The sequence below is a fragment of the Pogonomyrmex barbatus genome, unplaced genomic scaffold (assembly GCF_055798465.1).
Source record: "Pogonomyrmex barbatus isolate J1 unplaced genomic scaffold, ASM5579846v1 scaffold3, whole genome shotgun sequence".
In the NCBI taxonomy this organism is placed as follows: domain Eukaryota; kingdom Metazoa; phylum Arthropoda; class Insecta; order Hymenoptera; family Formicidae; genus Pogonomyrmex; species Pogonomyrmex barbatus.
Genome location: NW_028297127.1, coordinates 17,389,005 through 17,412,924, shown reverse-complemented (window position 1 = coordinate 17,412,924; position 23,920 = coordinate 17,389,005). Strand labels below are relative to the sequence as shown.

General features: G+C 38.3%; 1 protein-coding gene across 1 annotated transcript in view; it reads right to left on the bottom strand.

The window, feature by feature from the left end:
• The window catches only part of LOC105427863 (aristaless-related homeobox protein A), a 131,726-nt gene that overhangs the window by 16,476 nt on the left and 91,330 nt on the right, over nt 1-23,920 (bottom strand). The window contains exon 2 of the mRNA XM_089080387.1: nt 9,756-10,149. Coding sequence (XP_088936513.1) covers nt 9,756-10,149 — 394 coding nt within the window. The remainder of the gene's footprint in view (nt 1-9,755; nt 10,150-23,920) is intronic.

Here is a 23,920-nt window from a genome sequence, read left to right as displayed (position 1 = left end):
ATAATTTAGCCTTTCCCTTTTTCTCTCTCTCTCCCTCTCTCTCTCCGGGCGCGCTCGCCGGCGTCCTTCTGGATTTAATAAGATCACGAAATTTCGCGGTTAGACGAGCGTCCCTAATTACACCCGCCGTTCACCGAGGCTCAGTTACCCTCGATTCGCGTATCATTATTATTACGTGTCCCTCTCCTAACTCCCTCGTCCGCGACGTGTCCTTGCTGTGGGAAATGTGCGAGCTTCGGAAAAGTTGTCTCTTACGAGCACGTACGCAAAGATTAGTCGCGACTTAATGGGAAATATAAGACCATGACATGATGAAAACCTCGTGCAAAGATCAGCGAAAATCTCCGTTATGCGTCCTAGAATTCAATCTGAAATATCTTTGTGATTAATTTGCAAATTCCGCTAATATAAAGTGCTCCTGAAATTGGGTGAAGCTAACGAGATTTTATGTCTTCAATTTTCAATTTGAGAAAATAGGTACTGGTGTTCCGATATTTTTCATTAATTCAATCTCGTATCTGTTAGAATCATAAAAATATTATACAGAAATTTAAATCTATTATTATTATTAACTGATTATTACAACCGATGCTATTTATAAAATAGGTAGATACATCTAGAAAAACATTAGGAAGAAAAGAATTAATATCCTGCATATCACTGTGCTATGTACACATGATGTGTTCCATACATATGACAGAAAACACGTTTCTTTCGCATTACGGAACACTTGATCTGTAATTAATACGGCTGCTACGTTCACACGCGTTACAAAATAGAACATGACTAATCGCCGATGCGATTAATTGCATCGACATGATAATTACAGATCCGTTTGGTGTCCAATTGTACGATTCCGCAAATCTCGCGAGAGAGAGAGAGAGAGAGAGAGAGAAACAGAGAGAGAGAGAGAGGAGAGAGATCGGCTTTCACAGATTTGGCGAACAAATTGCCTCGCGCGAATAATCCGCAACAAAATGCATTCTCGGAATCGATTGCCGTCGTTGAAAGGAAGTCCTTCCTGTCCTGCCCTGCGCAACGTTGCGAAGTCATAGCAATCGGACTGCGAGGCGCGAATGGATTTGCCATTTCGCAACCGCACGGTAGTATAGCGCGAACCCACGGCCGGCATCAAAAGAGACCGCTAAGTGGATTAAAGGTGAGTTTCTTCGTCATCTTCGTTTAGTTCTCTTTCCCTCTTTCTCCGCCTGTCCGTCTTCTCTTCCTTTGCTCACTCCCGCCGCGGCACTCCTGCCGTTCTTATTTGCTCCTGCCTCGGCGCGAGAAGTCCTTCGCTTGCAACCGCGCTTCGTCAGAAGTCATGGACGAAGGAAGATAATTTACTTAACTTACGTTTAATCGTGTTTGCGCGCTTATTTATTCACATCGTTTGCGTCAACATTTGGATTTAATGCGCTTGGAATTTAATTCGATGACGAAATGGTAGTGATTAATCACGGCCTTCCGACTCGCAGTCGCACGTTTAATGTGTGCGAAGGTTAATTATTTTTCTTTTGCGGGAAACATATTCATTATATAATTTATAAAAATATTCACATAAAAATATTCCACGAGGAATCTCTATTTCTCCAACACTAAAAAGAGAAATTGCTTTCATATGATAATAATCGAAAAAAGGAGTATTTCCAATAATACAGTGCAAAAATAATTTATAGTATCGTTTATCTTCATTAAATTTTTATATATTCTGTTAATAAATTTACTTAATAACTTTTTTTCGTTACTGGCACAATTCTGTTAACGGAATAACTTTATTTAAATTTATTATAGGCATTTATAATTTTATTTCAATTAATCACCATCCTGTTTTCAATTGAAGATCGATTCTTTCTCATTCGATTCGTTTGCTGCGACGATCACGTATTCGCATCTTGACTGTGTATCTTGACTCTCGCTGCGGAGATAATTATATTATCATTAGACTAGAATCGAATTGAGTTGGAGAAAAGAGAGACAGATGGTCAGGAAAGGAGTGACGGAGAAAGAACGAGACAAGAGAGATAGAGATTGCGCGAGCGCGTGAACGACATTGTTGGTCATAAGCAAGAGGCTTGGCGCGCGGGTAATTCAAGTAATTACAGCACAATTACATTATCTAATTAACCCCGGAGGTCGGAGCAGCCGCCAGTTGCCGCGACGTGATTGTCTCGCTCGTGGCGCAATCGCAATTATTATTGTTTAACACGCGCGGCACGGAACCATCGGATTTACAGAATTCTGTAGAATTCGCAGAAATTCGTACAGAATTGAGCAACAAAAGCCCGTGATTTTTTACTTTTGCATAATTTTCTTAGAAAATTATTCCAAACGATATTATTCATAATGATGATAATACGAATATAATGCGATTAATTAAAATGAATCGAGTTATCAAACGGTCATCTTCGACGTAATTAGAATTATTATTGATTATTATTAATAATTGCAGGCATCACGTCCGCGCGTTTATTCGCAGAAGTGCACCGAGTTGACGAGAAGGAAACCGCAGAATTATTATTCTTTTTCTTTCTTTTTTATTATTCTCGTTATCTACCGTACACTAAGCAATCGTTTCCCGTAATAGCCGATCGGCCCGCGGGCCTTATATGCGTTTTTTCCATCATCTGAGGCTTTTACTTCTATCCTCTCATCGAATTAATGATTAGTCACTGGTATTCTTCTATCATTAAATTATCGATACGACGTAATTGTCTTGCCATGAAACATCCAGAAAGGCCAAGAGATACAGAAAAATATTTTTCTTTAGTCAACTTTAGTCGTTAAGTTTTTCTTTAAGTTTGTAAAGATGTAAAGATTTTGTGTCTTCTATGATATCTAGTAAATAAGATACTTAAAGTTAAAGTAACATTAATAATCACTCAAAACTTAATTGACAAGAGAGATCATATTGATTTGACTAATGTAAATATTTTTTTTAACATTTGTGCATAAAAGCATTTTATGTCATGAGCTGGAGATCTAAGATTTTTTTATAAAACAAATTGTTAACTTTCGTATGACATTTTCGTAAAAAGTGATTGAAGAAAATCATGGTAATGATGCTAATGATGCATAGCTGATGTATCTTACTACGTGTGAAAAGGAGCTAATAAGGAGCTAATAGCTGCGAACTATAAAACCTATGCATACACGTTACAATCCATGTACATTGTAACGCATTGAATAAACAAGTCTTGGAATTTACCATTTATCTCGGCATAAATCATATATCGCATTTACCTCTACATAGTTCGTATTTGCGTAAGGCGATATATCCCCTGATAAATTCGAGGTCTGACAAAAGACTTAATAATTATACTTACAAAGCAGTGATATCAGCATGTGATTGATATCATGAAAATAAAAATTAGCCACTTCTTTGTCTTTAATTAGTGTTGATTACTATCGACACTATGATAGTAAACATTTATTATATAAGTGTAATTTTTCGTATTATACTTTGAGAGATAGCTAACAAGTGTGTACAAAGAGAGTCAAGTCATCTTAAGCTAATACTAGACAAATAGATAACAAATGATAAAATATATATCAATTCATGGAAGGAACAGTTTGAATGAAGTATCTAAAATTTGGTCAAGTGTACATTTAAAAATAATTTTATCAGGTCATCAAAATAATTATTAATATAACTATTTAAAATTTTAATTTCTAGATTAATATTAAAATAATAATTTTTTAATATCCATTAAAAAATCCGAGGATAGACAGTGTTCTGAAAATATACATTAAATGTTATCCCTTCTTATGAAATAGAAGAAATGAATAGAAGATATTTCCATGATGAACATTTTAATTTCATCTTAATTTACATTTTAAATTAACGCTCAGTAAGCAATTGTGCTTCTGGAGGCCATATCTATTGTCACATAGAGAAGAAACAATTTCGCTGAAATCCCTAAAATTTTGACCAAATACATAATTATACCTACATGCGTACACCTACAGAAAAATATTTGATGTGATTAGTTATACAAGATATGCGAGTATATTTAATAATTTATTTAATAGCGAAATTTATTCAACAGCTACATATATATTTTTACAAAAAAAAAAATTGGACAAAACGTAATGAAAAAGGATCGACAACAAAAAATCAGATCGACAAGAAAACGATAAGAACCTCATCCAAATATTCCTATGATCGTGAAGGGACATGCACATTATGTACACACGATCTGCAAAAAGACAGAAAATTCAACGAAATTCGAGTTTGGGTAATAAGGGTAATCGACGCCCGAGGCGGCTTCTTCGCCTTCCTTATACGTCGCCCCAGACGGACGCCTCCTTACGCGCAGTATCGATAATGTTTAATAACGAATCGCGCCGGTCGGACAAGTAATTCGCACTGACGAGGGGGTGACAAGCGGCTTTTGCCGATCGCATTATTTCCGAGTGGGATCCGCGGCATACCTGCCGCGACCGCTATCTTTGTGAGGAGCGAGGCGAAAGAGAGAAGCCGGTAGCCGGCTGCGTAATGCGTGCGTAATGCGCGCTTAATACGCGTACGGCGTGGAGAGCCAATTACTGATTGGCCACACTACCGCCAATCGGATGAGGGATGGACCCCGGCAAACCTGTACTCCTCTCGCTCTCCTTCGCACTTCGCGAGGCGAGGCCCTTCGTTCTGCTCGATTGCAGTGCCCGTCTCCAAGGAGAAACGAAGAGGGATGATTCCGAGGTGGTGTAATAATCTTTTTCCTCACTTCAACAGAATGCGAATAAAGAAAGGATAGATAGATTCGAATCATCGTTGACAGTAATAATAAAATGTTTAGAATGTATAATTAAGACGTTCATCAGTGGAAATATCTTCTGTTCATTATTTCGTGAGAAGGAATAACGTTTAATGTGTATTTTCAGAGCACTATCTATCCTTGAATACTTTTACTTGATGTGTAATATTATTTTGTTATTATTTTAATCTAGGAATTAAAATTTTAAATTATTAAAAGTCGAAATAACAGTCGCAGTAAACTGTAAGCAGCAAATTTAAATGAAAAATAATAGTATAAATTCATAATTGTTCAATACATTCTTTTGCAAATTTTATATCTATCAGTAAATCCAAAAGAAGTAATAAAATGTTATCTTTAAAAAAACGAGAAAAAAAAAAGAAATTACTTATTATCAGCTTTTAATATACGACATAAGAATCCAGAGTTTTTATCATTGTGACTCGCTGCATTATTGATGTAAATAGCGTTCTCTCGTAATAAAGCAATGACCGATCGGAAATAGCAATCGAGTGAAGTATCAACTTTACGTCGTTGTTGTTCAACGATGACGGACGGAGAGCCAATGCTGCTTCCGTGGGCACGACGTGGCAACATCGTCTACTAATTAACTCCGGAAGGCACTAATCTTATTTGTTGAGAAACGAATAACGGATCGGCGGCGTTTCTAATCGGGAGCATGACTCGTCGCCGGTCGATTAATGACAGGAGGAGTTACGGGTCCTGGACACGGCGGAGAGCCCGGGACCGGAGGAGGACTAGGACTAGACTTCGCGGCCGAAGGAAGAGAAAAGGGATAGGAGAACAGAAGAAGCGACCGCTCCGTGGAACTGGTTTCCGTTCCATGGATCACTGGAAACAATCATCCTTATTAAACTCACCACTGGCCCACCCCGCGGATATAAAGGCATCCTTCGGAATGATTTACCGAGAAGCGCGTCGCGCGGCCCTTTGAACAGGTGGATCCCTCGAAACGCGACGCGAATGAACGATAAATTTTATGGATCCACCGGGTGGATAGATTGAGAACGCGCGCGACGGGGGTGGCCGCGCGTGATATTCCGCCGAGTCAGGTTTTCGAGGTGAATCCAGGACGAAATGGCGCCCCGATTAGTCGGAGTAATTAAAAAATGGAAAATCATCAAAGGGTTTTATTATGATTCGGGTATCCTTCCGACATTTAGAAAAACAGATTCACAATTAAATTGAAACGTCTTAGCGCTTTCGTTCGATGTACTAATTACTAACTACAAAATGGTAGCAAAAAAGAGCTGAAATAGCAAAGTGAAGCGTGTGTCAAACTTGCTCGATAAAATTTTGCCAATTGTATCAACACTGATGCGAAAGAAAGCCGTGTTGAAATGCCACGCAGTGGCAGTAACCGCGTTTAAACACGCCATACGTATTAGCGTTTACGAGGTTATTAATTAGCCATCAGAAAGAAAGTAGAGCCGTAGCCGTAGCCGGACATTCAGAAAGATGACGAGATCTCATCGCCTCAACCGCGCACTCTTCCTCCCTCTTTCTTCTCTTGTCTTTTCTCCTCTCTTTCTCTTCTCGGGTTTACAACCGGGATAAAAAGTTAAAACCAACAGGGACACGTCAGGACTGGTCGGGACCGTTCATGGTCGAACGATTAGTCCGACTGGGTCCAATGCCGTCGTCGTCGGTAGCAACGCGGGTCCGAGCCGCAACAGTCTAATCTAAATTAGATCTTAAGAGCCCGTAAAGGTAAGTGGCCACGTTCTCTCGCGAGTCTCTACATGGTAAGCCAGTTTTAAGTGCCATATAAACAGGATGAATCCGATAATCCGCGCGCTCCCTCGCAAATGTCATTCGGTTTTCATACTCGCGGCTCCCGCAAAAAGGTCCGCGGTTATCTGTTATCGTATTCGGAAACGACATTCCACGAAAACGCCGTCGTCCTGTCGTCGACAGCTTGTTCGGGGCTACCTCCTCCTCGTCTCCGTCAGTGTCGTATGCAGGTAAAAATCAGTTTCTGAAGGCTCTTTTCAGTAATGAAAAAAACAAAATCTCTCGAAACTCGAAAATTTAAAATCGACGTATAAAATTATAGAAATTATAATAATGAAGAAATATAGACATAAAGAGAAAAAATTTTTTTTATTACTTAAGATAACAAAAAGAAATAAGAAATTGATATTTAAATGAATAAAAAATATGCAAAAATAAAAAATTAAAGAAAAATGGCTAATAATATAATTATAGCTGTAAGAGAAAATTTACATTCTCATGGGTCCATAAGAAAACCCCATTCGACTGTTCTCGAATCGACGTGTTCTACTGATCGAAAAATAAACGACGAATGTAAGAGGAGAGAAATGTTTATCGATGTTCAATTGGATGTACATGATCCTCCACGCGAGAACATGTGTCTTTTATTGGCGAGTGAATTTTCATTTGCGATGTTCAGGAAGTTAAAAGCCACGCTAGCATATTCTTGGACCATCGATATATATTTCGATAGGTCCCCAATCGCACGCGTGTCCTTAAAGGTGCGCCTAATGAATATGCATCGTGTTCCACGATGCGATTTACTCTCTTCTCTTTTTCTCTTCCTGTCTCTCTTTCTCGAGCTAGTCAATAAACCTAAGCGACCATAAAATCCAATTAGTGCGAATTAATACCACTACATGGCGAAATAGCGGAAGAAACGGGGATCAATTTATACTACGAAACGATAGAAAATGCCGAGCAATTTTCCACTATCCGGGCAGGAAGCTGGTATAAGTGGACGTGGAATAAATTAATACAGGCGACGAATATTATTAAAAGCTAATCAAGCCAATTACTGTTTTCTCGAGAAGAAGAAAAACTTTTATAGCAATAAATAAATAGATGTCGATCATATAATGTAGTATACATTTATTACGAAAAGAAATATACTGGCTGATTGAAAAACCCAAGACGGCTGACAAGATTCACGAAACGTGTCATTAAATTGCGAAAATTTAATGCTCTTAAATACGTACGAACTGACTTCATTATTTTAACGAAACAATGAGTGTGTGTCCATCCAAGAAAATGTTTTTTCACCAGGCTCGCTTAAAATATTCTTCTTCACTATGAGGAAGAAAAAGTTGTTTGTTGAAATTTCTTCTCTTCTTCTGACTTCTTCAGATCGATTCCGATTTAGCTAGACAAACAAAGTTATCGTGTATTTTGCTCTTGTTAGGACCGTCTTCGTCGCAGCTTCACGCGTGCACGTGTATGCGTGTCTTGTCTCGCCATATCCTCGCGAATACATCTCCAGCCCTGACCGTACACCACGACCAACACTCTACCTGCTTCACCTCTCTCTGCATACTTCCCCCACCAGCTTCGTTAATTACGAGAACCCATACCGTGGCCGCAGGACCGGACCTATTACGAGCGATTACACCGCTATTAGTTACCTACCGGGTGTTCCACGGCGCGGAGGAAGGCACTAAAAAAAGGAAAAAGGGGAAAAGAAAAAGCTACCCAGATAGATTGCACCGCGGCCCAATGGCGGCGCGATATACTGTACGTATGTAACTGGACCCGGGTGTGCAGGGGACTTAATAATGCAAAATCGTCGTTCCGCGTCTACGGATGGGAATTTGCATGAGGATCGTCAGTCTGGCTGCAGGAAGGCCCCGATGATCGATGTATCGTTCCACGAATTTGCACTCGCGGATTCACCTTTGCAGGCTCACATGAATAGGTGATTTATTTAAAATCTGTCATGGATTGAGATTAAAGAAGGAAACGGGCATGACCATTACTCAAAACTATATTTAAAAGCGTTTCGAGAGGTTTTGCTCGCGAGTCGATTTTAATTTTCATCTTTGCTTTTCAGATTTAATGCGAAACATTTTTACGTTAGAATTATCTGTGAAACTAAAAAATGATTATCTCATCCATGAAGAGATAAGCCATGAAGAGATAAGAGAATAATAGTTGGACATTATTAAATATAGTAAACTATAATTATGTTATTATCTCCATTATTATTATATTTTTAAGATCGTTTGTTCTAAAATAAAAATATAAAATTTTAATATATATATAAAATAAACTTATTAATTATGTAATTAATATATATTAATTTTATTAATTGTCACGCATGAGTAATTTTTCTTTCATTTCTCGATTCGTTATTTTCCACCTAGGTCTTTGGTAGTATCTAAAATTCTGCGTTAATACGTATACCTTTTTAAGAAACAACTTATACACGCATTGCGTCTCCAACCGTCACCTGATCATCGTTATTTCGAAGCTGTCTCAGATAGTATACACTTAGGATAACCAGATATCTTTTATAACCTGCTCAAGGACTACCTGTGCACTCATCGTAAATGTCGTAAATGTGCAGCAGGGAACACTTTTTGAAAAAGAATTTGGTAAGTAGCGAACGATAGCCGAGAGTGCACAGGAGCCAGACAACCAAATATTTGAGTGGCACCCAACAGTTAGTCTCTTATATTGTATCTAAATCCCTATTATCCTCCTAAATGTGGAGCCTAATAAATGCGGCTAGACACCTTGCCTATCGTCTGGATCCATGAGGAGATACATCAACTTTCTCTATCCCATAACCGAGATACACCATGAGCTCTTAAAACATCAGAATTGTTTTTCGGAAGAACGGAACCTCTATACGTTAATCTTTACTCGAGTGTGTTTGTGGAATGTTGTCATCAAATTTGTTAATCTCATCTCTTTTCATTTCTCGTATAACAACATGATATTCATTTATATATAAATAATCCAAAATAATTATAATAAAAAACACATGCTTTGTTATGTTATTTGTATATTTATATAAAACTTGTATATTTATATATTTATATAAAAAAAAAAAAAAAAGCATTTCGATCTTCTATAATTACGACGTTTATAAGTGTTGTACATCGAGTCTTTGTGTACCCTAAATAAAGTTTCATCACCACTCATTCTAATCATTTGAGATGAGATAAAGCTTGAGATTATTAGAACATTGCCGGCCAGTCGACTCACCTCGTAAACACGTCCGGATAATGCGTCCTGGAGAAGGCCTTTTCGAGCTCCTCCAACTGAAAGCTAGTAAAGGTCGTCCTATAGCGGCGCTGCTTTCTCTTGGGCGCGAAGTCGTCGGCCTCCGCCTCGCTCTCGGGGCTGGTCGGCGCCGCTCGCGGATGGGTGCCCTCTTCCTCGGGCCTCATCTCCTCGGTAGAGATGCCCATTTGGGTGGACTGAGGTGTCGTCGTCGTCGTTGACGCCGGCGCCGATTGCTGGTGAGGCTGCGGGTGAGGTTGCTGGCTCACCTGCTGGCTCACCTGAGTCACCTGGGTCACCTGGCTCGAGCTGCTCGTGCTGCTCGCAGGACTCGTCTGCGGGACGGCCTGCTCGCTGCCTCCTCGCGACGAATGATCTGCACAGAAAAATAATTAATGCGACCTTTTAGATTTTATGTCTTACGCGTTTTAGGCTGGCTGTAACGTATTTGAAAATTACATGACAACGATCTAAATTATATACTTTTTATAATTTATGTTTAAAAATTAAAAAAAAATTGTTTAATCTTATAATCTTTATGCTTATCACAACAATTACAACATGTGTTGAATCTGTATGGGAGACAAAGATTTATAAAGACCACCATAATATGTATATGTCATTGATGAATCAGTCGATATCTTAGGATGAATAGCATAACGTTAGACTCGCGGTAGTCCATCTGATCGTGACGGAAATGCGGACGTAATATAAAACGATTCATCAGCTGTCACGTGAAACGGTGACCACACCGTATTATCAGCGATGATCGAATTCCACGAATGGTCAGGAAAATCGTTGCGGCTTAGCTTCCGCTGCGAGTGGATTTAAACGCGGCAGCCTGTTCGGAGCAACAGCCGTAAACCATCTTAGGATTTGGAATTTCCGCGTCTCAAATTTCCGCTTTCGTGGAAAGATCTACGAGGTCTAACCGCTGTATAATTAAGTTAACCATTAACACAGCTGTTACGCTATAAGAAGTTTTATGTCTCTAAATAAAAACCTGCTTTGAACAACTTTACTCTGGCAGATATCTTCTCGTCGAGTATCTACTCCATAATCAGGAGAGAGATATCAATACGATGCTATCGGTTGTGTTATCAAATTGCGGAAATGCATTTTTCATAAAGCATTAGATTTATTTTAGTCCGATTAGATATTTTAGAATACGTTGAAGTAAAATCTAGTTTAATAAATATTTTTATACAATAAAAATACTTTTGATAAGATTAAAGAAGATATATCTAAATATTAGTATCTAAATATTAGTACTAGTATTTTTATATGAAAATATCTATTGCGTATAGGACTTTTGACAATAAGTAAATGTATTAAATTAGATTTAAAATATAAATTTATAAACAACCTGTGCAAACGTATTCTGGCTATCTTAAGAATATCATTGCTAATACGTAAAAAATAATAATACTAATATAAAAAATAATAATATAATATAAAGTAAAAAATATATATAATATAATATAATATAATATAATATAATATAATATAAATATAAATATAATATAATATAAAAAATAATAATAATAATATAAAAAAATATAAAAAAATGATATTGATGCAGGCTTAAATTATTTTCTTGAAAAAAAAAAAGTAGAAAAGACGATCACGTAATACGTTTATAAATTGAACAAAACGATATGGTCGTTCCTTTTGCGCCTGTTTATTTTCCCAAATGCAATTCCCTTAATCGCGTGTCTTCACTACATCTTACAAACCACCATGGTTAATCTTCCGTACCGTTATTCAGTTCCGAAAAAAATATCCTGGGTGATGTGTTTTCGCAGTAAAAGTATACAAATTTAAACAATTTTGACATTAATGTTATATTCGTCGAATTATACGTTCACGACATAAATAAATAAATTGAAGTTAATAAATACTTAAAAATGTAAAAATATTCTCTTCAAATAATACAAATTTATTATTAAAAAATTTTTACATAGTGAATCTTATATACATTGAAGTTGAAGTTATTTTCTCAAAGTGATAAATTAGGTTAATTTTATAAAGCTTAATCGGTTTAATCGGTTTTAAAGAAAGTTAATTTATAATAACCACATGTCTGCTTTATAAAATATTGAAACTTGTAAACATCAATTTTAAATACATAATATTATGAATATGTGATTAGGAAATATATATGTGAATGTGCGTGTAATTTATTACTATACTATAGGTAAGGAGACAGATTAAAAAATAAATAAGTTTTAGATGCAAACACTGACGTACGCGCGCGTGTGGCAGAGATATCACTCCTTTCACTACGACTTTACCTCGTAGGAATTAATGATTTCTACAGGCCTGCACCTTGATCGCAATCCCGTCATCGTAGTGATCGTGTAACGGCGTTCGATATTGCTTGTAAAGTTGTAACGGAATCGTTCGCAATAAATATCCACAGGCTGGTGGCTTCGAGAAGTAGAATTACAAGTTACTGCTGGTTTACGCAGTAAACGAAGAGACAAATGTAAAATTGTGATGTAGAATATAAGTCTAAAAACAATTATAGAACAATCAATTAGAAACACTAATCATATTTTATTTATTAAGCAAAAAGGTATACCTTTTCAAATATAGTGGTTCAAATATATACAAAAATAATTTAAATATTGTGTATAAATATAATAAAGATGAATAAATATAATATAGATGATAAATAATAATAAATAATAATAAATATAAATATAACAAAGATATTTTAATTTTATGATTTTGAGAAAAACATTAAGCAAAAGGTATTTGCTTCTTTTGCTTTATATTTATTATTATTTATTATTATTTATCATCTATATTATATTTATTCATCTTTATTATATTTATACACAATATTTAAATTATTTTTATATATATTTGAACTACTTCTTCTCTACCTGCCTCGTCTATCTAGATATACGCGTAATTTCGCATATCGCTCATTCTAAATCTTGCAAAAAGTTATTAATTCGCAATAACTACAAGTATCCCCGTCACGTTCAGTGCGTATCGACGAAACATAGTTGTTATGTACATCGATATACACTCATATGCGAAGTCTTTAGAGAAAACGGCAGCCGATCGAGCAAATTTCTAAAAACAGACGGTTTGATAGGAAGCGAGGGTCAAACGGTGGGAGCGGAGGGGGGGAGGGGAGGGAAAGATCGAAGTGGTTTTACGCAGTTCTTAAGCGGCAGTTTTTAATCGAGTCAATTTATCGGAAATAAGCTTATAATGCAGGTAGCCTCGATGTAATGCCGATAATATACAACGGGCCTAAGCCTCGCCGGGTTTTCCTTTTTGTTCACGCACACGCACGACGTGCGCAACTACGAGTTCATCGACGCGCAAGGAGAGCAGGGTAGAAGAAAGAAAGAGACAGAGAAAGAGAGAGAGAGAGAGAGAGAGAGAGAGAGAGAGAGAGAGACAAAGTAGAAAGAGAAAAGGAGAAGAAAAAGAGAGAGTAAGACGCATAGGTAGCCTTTTACATTATAATAGCATTAATGGGACCTGAGGCCGCACTTAGCGTTCGCTCGTCGGCCAGTTCGCCTCATCGTTATTAACTGAAAATTACCAAAACCAAAATCTAATTCACGTAAATACTATAATTTCACCGCGTGCCGAGAAATCGGGAGTTGCTCTCTAAGCGCTTGCTCTCTTGTATCCCCCTCCCCCTTTGCGAAGATTAACATTAAATTTTTCGGCTTAATTGAACGGACAAATACGCCCGCGAGATCACACATCTGTTTACTGTGAATTGATCATGCTGATTTTTTTTTTTTTTTTATTTTGCTCACTTTGCATCGTTTGCTATGCGTTAATCTGAAAGCCGCTTATGTATGCAAAGATAATAAAATTAACGCAAGAACAGATATATCAATGGTTAATCGCAGCGTTTAATATTTAATGAAGTTTTTCCTTTAATAGGATGTGTCAATTGTGGAAGAAAATATTCTGTAACGCGTTTACATCTGGGAAATCGCTGGTATTAATTCTATTTATATTTTGCATATAAACACCTCGCGTATAAATCCAGGAGAATTGCAAAGAAATGACGATATCACTTATAACGTCAATTACACGGCGGAATAATTTTGATTGACGTTATAATAGCCCTAAACGACAATATGCAAATGGAAACATCGGAAAAACATAAATCTTTAATTAGCACAAATTCATAAATGTCAAACCGCAAATTGTTTTCAGCAAAATTATTCAAACCGCACACTATATTCCTACGATCGGCTACGCGTTATTGCCGCGCATTATCTCGAAGTTATTTTCCCGGCGCGGATTAATGAACGATAGCTGGTTTATGTGTCGCAAGTGTACGTCGTAATAAACATCGGCGAGAACGTGTTTTAGCGCGATTCCATCGCGAAACGAGTGGTAACTTGCATCGCATCGACGTTACTTAATTTACCGCGAGTTCGATCTCGCGTACGCCCATTTATTTCTCTCCATCGGCTGTTCCGCGCGCCTTGACAATATCATGAATGTTCAATTAGATACGTCACGCTCGATTAGAAATGATAGAGCGTATTGCAGGGCTGTAACCGGTGATTAATCTTGCGGAGAACACCGAGAGATATTACTCCGCTAATATGACCAATAAAATCCTACTTGTATTGGTTTACGTTTATATCTTTTTTTTTTTTTTCTTTTATTATTCACCGCGAGAATAGAATTATAGATCCTTCGCTATTTTTGGCACACGGTCGATGCGGAAAAACTAAGTGTTCCAGCGTGATGCGCGAGTGACTGAGAAAATCTTATATTTTACACTTAACGTCCTGACTTCGGTTCGAATTTCGGCCCGAGAATTAGTTGCAAAAAAAAATCTAAGTAAATTTGCCTCGCTCCTTAGCTGTGCGTCAACCATGTAGTGTAAACGTGCGGAGGTCCGGAGGGTGCAAATGTGTACCCGCTGCTACTCCTCTCGCTAAAGCAGCTTGAAAAACTGCATCGTTTCTACATTTGCCCGCCGTTAGCATCTGCCACACGTACAACGTATAAGTACGTTGCATGCGCGCAATTTACGACCGTGCAAATTAGCGCGTCGCAATCAACCAATTAGCTAAGTCATTGTGGCCGCGTCCGCGAATACGACGTATGCAGCAAGCACGGCAGGCGACAAACGGCGAATGTTAATTATCCCGCTAATCCGGCGAGTGCCAATTAAAGTTTCCACGATCCTATCCATCCAGCATTCAGAATTTTCCATGTCCGATCGCTGCGGATTATATAAAATATTGCCGCTTCTGTTTATTCGTTGTGCTTATTAGAAAATTATGTCCGATCGCCGTGCCTGTTTCGTAACCGTGATTGCTTATTAGTTTAGAACTCGCGTGTTTCCTTTAATTAATTCGCAGCGAATAAATCGCAGTTTTAGATTTCTGCCGCGAGAAAAATTATCGCCTTTCAGTTTTACTCGCGGTGATCCGAACAACAGTTCAAATCGAATCTATTTAGTTAACGATGCGTGAGGCACGACGCGCAAGATTGAACTGTTTCGATTCATAAATTAATTGATATTTTTATCAGATTTATCGATACAAATATATGCATGCATATATAAAGTATCCCTCACACAAAACTGTACTTCAATTTTACGATATTAATTTTAGAATAATATAGAAAATATTATATAAAGTAAATGTCCCAATAGATTTTTCTAGACAACTTATTTCCGATACTCTGCAGGGAAATGTTCATTTTCTTCAAGATAACAGAAATTTAATTAGTACATCTACAACATTTTCTCTATCTATATAAATACAACATATTTGAAATTAAACTAATTAAAATAATACTAAACCGTAATTAGAACATTAGCGATTAAGATAACATACGAGTTTTTATATCTAGAAAAAATTTTTGCGTGCTGCAGCACACTAATTCTCGGTATAAATATACCTGCGGAAAGTACAAATTACGCAACATTATCGCACCGCGACCGCTCTAGGATTCATGTGAACGACACCTGTGATACAGTCTTCTCTCGATCGTTTTTTTTTTTTTTTTTTTTTCCGTGCGGCGTCGCCGGTTCAGACACCTCGACCGGCGACGCCGCACTCGGCAGATACGTTTCCACATCGAATCATACTTGCAAATTCGCGCTAATAGACGCATCAATGCATCCTGCGACACGAACCGGCGTCGCTCGGCCGTGTTCAATCCCTCGAGCGCGATAATAAGCGGCAATTACGAATTATCGGCGAGTCTTCTGGTCCGTTCGCTCCTCCGCCGGCGCGATAACGGCGCAGATAACGCCGGATATGTGCCGGATACGGGCAATGCGCGTCCGATGCGCTGCGAATTCGCTTGTAGCTTCCCGCTCTCGTAATGCCCCGAGGAGCGCGGTGAGATTGCGAGATATGAAACGGGAACAGCTCACTACGTACGTCCCGGACGTACGAGAGCAACCTCTGACCCTTTACGTTATTCATTCTGCCGTCCCGACTCTCTTCTATCTCTCTCGCGATAAATAACTTTAAACTTCGACGCTATTGTAAAGCTGTTTAAAATGGGAAGGTTGAAATTTTTAATTTAAAAAATTTTTAATTTTTAATTTTAAAAGTTTCATTATGTTCGTTAGAAAAAGGGTGTATGAGACGAGAGTCAGACGCGGTAAGCGATGCATAGAGTAAATTATTTTAAAAAAATTTTAATTAATTTCTAATACTAAATACAAAACATACAAAAAAAAAAACAATATAATAATTATATATAAACGATTTAATTTTTAATCGATTTGATATAACATCTTTTATAAAAAGTTTTTAATGATGGAATTAAATAAAGAAGATAAGTTTAGAATTTAGAATTAGTTGATACAAGATATTACATGATAATTATACTATGGTTATTAACTATGATCATTAAAAGTGTTCTTCGAAATATTGTACGATTTAATTAAGTTCGTATAAATTCTATCTTTTTCTTCGCAAAACACAGGTGCATAGATACATATTTTTTATGCGCTTGTTATTCTAACTTAAAAAACGCATTTTATCCAATTACATAATAACTTCGTAATTAATTCATGATGAGGAACACGAGCGTTGTAAAGTGATTTCTTGGTAGGCCGATTATGGTGATCTACTGACTCGTGTAATTCTGCATGATTCAATCGATAAATCGATTTCGATCTCCCGTGATCCATTATGAAAAAAAAAGATTGACTCAGACCCGGGTGATTTACGTAAGTGCGTAATACCAATTTAGTCGATAATAATCATTCGCAAAACATAAATATAAATAGATTTCCTATTTGTGCACCAAGTTATTTCCTTTTTTCTTACAATTAATCGTCCAAAGTATAATGCACAATAATTTAATAAAAACTTAAATAAATATAATAAATAACAAATGCTTTCGCGCATATACTTAGCAATAAATATGACATTTTTAAATGAGAAATCGAAATAATTAAAATAATTTAAAACTCAGGTGTTAGAGGGCACTAATTATAAATTTTCGTAATTAATATGATTATTAATCAAATTACTTTACGATTTTATTGCATGCCACGTGTCGAGGCGAGGCAACTCGCGCAACTCTTTTGTTTTCACACACATTTACGACTTCGGGCGTCTCGCGATTTAGCACGAATCTGTTTCGCGAGCGGCCTGGCAACGATCCGTAAAACGATTTTGCCATTCCAGTACGCGTGATTGACTCGCTCGATCGCGACTCGCGAACCGCGCGAAGTATCGCGCTTGCGATCGCGATTGCGTATTTATGACGGCGAAACGTCCCGCGACCCCGTCGGGCGCTCACGTATCCGCTAATTATTACGTTGTAAAGATTATCGTGTAAACTGGGACGCGTGCTCGTTAGTACGCGTGTACACACACACACACACACACACACACACACACACACACACACGCGCGCGCGCGCGCGCGCAACTCAGTGAACGCCGGTGAAACATTATCTTCTGGCGGAGTTGGAGAAAGGCGAGGATTAAACAACGTCATAGGCGTCGACAAGATTTTTCTTCAAGACCCATTAATTTCCCATATATTATTTTGAAGTAAAAATATTATTGTTAAAAAATCAAGTGCATTTTCATTTCAAATTCGATATTAATATTGGAATAATATTATTTATATTATTAGTTAAAATATCATTATTATTATCTGTAATGTCAAAATTAATTGCCATTTTTCATATAAAATCTAACTATTATCTTTTAATATAAAGCTTTAATAAGAAAGCTGTCCAAAGGAGCTGTCCAAATTAATGAATGCTCGGTATTTCTTATATTGTGGAAGAAATTTCGTGTTAGTTTTAATTCTCTTTTTATTTAGTTAGACTACTATCACGTAGTCAGGTCAAAAGGATCGCAGATAACTTTTTTGTTAGATACAAGAATACAAGAATGTGAAACCTTCTTGCGGCGCCCATGAATATCACGATCGTACGTTCGAAATGCGATGCCGAATCACATTTCCCTCCTCTCTCGCGCGCGCGCGCGCGATTCTCGTTTACAATCTGCAAATTGGTCCATTATCCGCCTGGAGAAAGCATCCACCGATTTACGCACACGCGAGTAATTAATGATCGTAGAGATAGCGGCTAGTGTAATTTGCGCGGCATCCGGAGTATCGACCGATCATCGATCATTCGCGCTGATCACGATGAAGAGAGAGAGAGAGAGAGAGAGAGAGAGAGAAAGAGAGAGAGGGGAGGGGGAGAGACGCGGGACACGTCACGATGTGCCGATTCGCAAATAAAAATTAATTCCGATGTTGCGTGGTAGCCGCTTAAGTCACGGCGCATATATCGTTCCGTTCCTACGTCCGCGCCTCGATAGCGATCGTTAATGATTTCTGCACACATGATCGCCGGGGAATGCCGGAGTTGCCCGCCGCCGGCGGTATTTGCACACACTTCGCTCTGTGCCTCGATACTTTGATGTACGCGCACACGCGGTGTCTGTCAATATAGTAGTCGCAACGGTGTACATTATCGATTATCGCGTGCGAGAGAGAGAGAGAGAGAGAGAGAGAGAGAGAGAGAGAGAGAGAGAGAGAGATCTTCCGAAAGATAGATGTGGACTGGGGCTCCTTTAATCCACCACGGGATCTTTGAATCATTAACGAGTAAAATTAACTAGTAAAATAGAAATTCCGCGCGGCAATCAATTAAATATTGGATAAATACAGGGTGTAGATGCATATTCCTAATGTATAATAATATGCTGCGTTCTGCGGATGGGTGAAGATATGCAGTTAGTCAACTTGAATGTCGATGGAACGTCACGCTCATAATGATTTACCGGCCGCAACAACGTTATTGATCACTTTTGATTAAGGTAATTTCTGCACCTTCTGTATTAAATTCCACGCGAATAATTTCTTATAACTAACCGGGAAGGGAAAAACATCGAATTAATGAAATGCGATATGTAAAGTATGTTCATCCAAAATCATTAATTTTTTATTATTAATTTTTATTTGGAACAGAATTATAAAATTCTATAATTTTAATATGTAACTGTAATATTATAAATGCGGGAAAACGTACTTACTTTATATAAGTATTTCCATTTTTTAATAAATATAAAGCTTATTTTTCTCTGTATATCTATTTATTTAAATTTATCATTAGAGTCTGAGTTTATCGAGATATTTTTTTAGATCAATATTTTCAGCAGTTTTTGTTCGCAACGATATTTTTTATTTTTTCTTTTTCTTTTTATTTTTCACCGATAGGCGATGGATCTCTCGACCCATGTGAGCCGGGTGTATATTCGTTAATCGATAATAGTCGTAGTAAGCAGATGCGCCGTCTGTCGATCGTCGATAGCAAATGATCATTAGATGTTCCGAACGAAAAAAAGATGGGCAAAATAGTCGGCACACGTGTGATAAATTACGCGCCTCCCGTTGCGGAGTTTTGCGATGTGCAAAATGTAATTGGCCGCGCTCCAATCTGCATCTAAATTCATAGCCGCGCATCAAAGGTTTTTGCCCCCGTGCAAATCGCGCCGTTCGTTTTTGCCTTAGTCGGAGCGCACCCCGATCCGTAATTAGAGGTCGCGTTTTTACTTCGCGCGAAATGGGTGGAGCTGCCACGAATTACACAAATCTGGCGTTTCTGCGCGAGCGGCCGGCTCGGTTTGTAATATAACACCGTAACAATGCTTACGTAACACTTTACGTAGAAGTCCGAGGAAAACGTGTGCCAGGAGCGCGCACGTAAGATATGTCCTACAAATGTACATATTGCGAAAAGAACAACGGAACGACTCGCTAAACGAATTATTTTATTAATTAAGCTGAAGTTTTTCATATAAATTATGAAATCTCTCCCATTAAAAGTCGTGGCTCCTCGAGATTATATTTCCCCATCGTGATGGGATGTATTCCTTCGATCGGGACCCCCCCCCCCCCGCTAAAGCGACGGCGAAATTTCGCGGTGTTCAACGGGTTTAACAAATTTGGTTGTAAACGCGTTCCTTGTAAACGACAACGCCGCGGCGTGTGTCGTCGTCGCCTTTATTCTGGACCATAAATCTCGCGCGTCTCTTGGCCCGGCATGAATGCGGGACGCATCGTTGTCGCGTGCATTAGTCTTGTGTCGGATTGTGCATTAGTCCTTGTGGCGGATTCTGAGAACACACGCAGCAACACGAACAACGACAACGACAACGATGACGACGACGACGTTTGCAACGTTTCCTTCTTTCCTTTTTTTTTTTTCCTGCTCGTTCTCCTCCGCCTGCGAAAGAGCGTGCACCGGCTGCCAGTCGACAACTCTTAAGTACAGTCACAATTATCCACGGCAGTTAATTACCGACGATGTCACTATCAATTACTAAATCACATCCCTCGTGCCGTCTTTGTGCCGCATATGCGATACCTACGCCATGCCCCTCTCTCTCTCTCTCTCTCTCTCTCTCTCTCTCTCTCTCTCTCTCTCTCTCTCTCTCTCTCTCTCTCTCTCTAGCGCGATAAAAATTGCGCGTCCAGCTGAATAATCAGCGACGATTAATTTCGTCCCGAAAGGTATTATAAGACGCAGGTGACAACGCCGGAGTATCGCGCGTTATTCGCTCAGATAATTACATGGCGTGCGCGACAGAAGGAACGGTAAATTTTTTTTCCGCTTAATATGTTGCGCATGTTATGTGTTGGGAATGACCGAAGAAATCTTGAGGAAATGTCTCGTATAACTTTTTTAATTTAAAACGAAGTATTTAAGACAAGGTACTTAAGACAAGGTACTTAAGAAGTGATATTTATTTGATAGGATATCTTTTTTAAATTACATGCGTTAGGTAACATTATATCGTAAATTACCATTATCTTTCTCGTTACGACATATTTTCAGTTGAAGTGTTGTAAATTTAATATTTACAAGTTGAAAGGAGAAACAAGCCAATCGTTAGTCAGATTTAAGCCGAGCAATAAAAATTGGTTCTCTTGATCAATTCGATATTCGTGGTGTCTTTCATATAAATTACTTTAAGATTCCATTTAAATTCTCGATTCATGTATCATTATTCTTACAATATGTTGTCCAATTACGGCAATCGATCGAGGAGACGGTGTGTCGCTGCCCTTTTATCTCTATTACACGATTTAAAAATATTAATGCGACACGTTCGTGATTACCTTGGACGAGCAAAGTGGGTTGTGGGTTTTTTATACGTACGCAATTATTTGCTACTTTCTTGCGCGCGGCAATCTGTGCGCCGTGATTGCGCGGCTACTTTTTGTCCGCTCCAACGACTGAGGAATTTGATTTAGCGTACACGGCAATTCATGTGAATCCGATCGTGTGCATACGGCGCCCTATTCTCTGTGTGGTACTTGGTACCACGCCATACGGTATGGTGTCCGCCATTCCGGTAGCGCGTCGCGAATATAGCGATGGAGAAACGCTCCGACTTTTCTGATTAATGACAGGGTAATTACGGTTTTTGCCGTCCTTGTAATTGTTGATAATTGAACGTAATCGTTATGCCTTTTTAATCGCATTAGTCGAGACACCACGCACACGTACACACACACACACACACACACACACACACACACATACACACACACACACACACACACACACATCAGCGCGCGGCGTTGCGTAACACATAAAGAATTCCCGCGCGTCGCGTCCTCATTCACTGGAGGATGACGACGATGACGGCGATGACAGCGGTGACGGCGGCGGTGATGACGGGACAGGACGGGTCGACGACGGAAGTACGTCGTCGACTCCTCGCACTGTCACATCCGACGATCGTTTGTAAAGTAGGTGGCAATGATTAATATAAGAATCATACACGTTGAAAGTGTTTTTATCAAGAATCGCGGTTCCTTTTAGCGCGCTACGCATTTTACGCGGAGTGAACAAAATCTCTATTTCAATTTTTATCTCACTGCGATAATTTTAGAATAAAGGCAATTAAATATCGATGGTGAGTAATCGCGTGATGAAACCACGGATTTATTACAATTGCATCGAGAAAAGGTGCGAGTTCGCATTATATTTTTTTTTTCTGCCGATAATCGTCTATACTGAGTATCGAAGCAACGGAAGCGCCTCGCTCTCGCTCTCGCTCTCGCTCTCTCTCTCTCTCTCTCTCTCTCTCTCTCTCTCTCTCTTTCTTTTCGCGTTCTTTTATTGCTACGAGTGAATAATAATAGCGGCGATGCGTCGGGTGCGAATAAGGGCAGAGCTATTTTGCATAATTGTCGAAGAGTATACCGTCGGTGCAATCAAGAAATGAGTCAGCTTTTTGGAAGCGGCCGGGCAAATTTCACCTTGTAAGAGCCCGATGCCGCCCCTTCGCAGGTTGTTCTTAAGCATTAACTCGAGCCCGAGTCCTTTCGAAAGGGTAACTTGCGAGCGCAAAATCGTCCCGCGGCAAAAACTTTAATAGGCCTTATTACGCGCCGACCTTGCGCGATTAATTAAATATTCGTTCATTTATGGCGAACGGGCCGGGCTTGGATAATCGTCGATAACGCCGACGGTTAATGAGCATTGAAATCGCCATTACGGTTAACGCAACGGCCAGATAAATGGCGAATAAATTAATAATTAAGTTTTCTCTCGGTCACGTGTTATCCTCGCTTAGTTTCTTATCTCGATCTCTTAATCGCTGGTATTGTAATTAAGAACTTAGAAATAATTGTGTCAGGTATTTTATAACGAATTAAATCGTCGTTATCAGAACGCTACAAATTGTTGACTCTATTATCAGCCATAATGTGCGATAGACATGTAACGTGCAGATGAATTTGCATCGCGCATTCATATTAAGAGCGCAGTAATAATGTACAGTTTTTCCTACTCTGTTTTTTTTTTCCATAACATGCCGAAAAGAATACATAGTTTTCATTAACTACTAGTTTAGATGTACTATTATTGCGGTATTATAATTTCTATTAATTGCTGAGCTTATAAAGCTTTTTAGTTAGCGTCATGTTAGTTCTTTTTCTATCTTTTCAAGTAATTCAAAACTTTGATAAAATACTGATTAATAAATCTTTAATAAAATCGAACAATTTTCAAATTTATCAGAAAAATTATTGTAAGTTTGCCATTATATTGCATATATTCAACATATAATTTTTATTGATGAAGCTGTTTTAAATATTTAAATTTTATTATGAATAATTTATTAGACATTAATTTTAGATTTTAATTTTATATTACTTTAATATATTACTTAAGTAATTTAAAAATAGATGCAATATAATTTAAAGTTATGAAACATATTTTTTTTTTTTTCTTTTCAATAACTGCCATATCGAGCTCAAACTTGCAGTAATCCACGTTCCAATTTGTAACACCCGAGTAAAATTACCTCTCTTAAGTCTGTTGATTAGCTTAATAATATAATTCAACGAACTATTGAATATTCGCGCTTTCGACAACTTTATCCTCTCGAGTACCCCGCCAAGTGATCGTCCGGAGGTCTTGATATACCTATGCATTAACTTGCAACCTGTGTGTAAACTCGACGCATAAATTATAAAAGCAAATAAATCCTAGCGCGCATACGTTCCGGGGGGAAAAAAGTCACGTGGGGAAAAAAGCAATTAACTATCTGGCCGTTGACCAGGTCGAAGCACGATGCCCAGTCGCGATGCAGGGCGTTTCATTAGTCGCCGATGCGCGAGGCGGGGAATCAG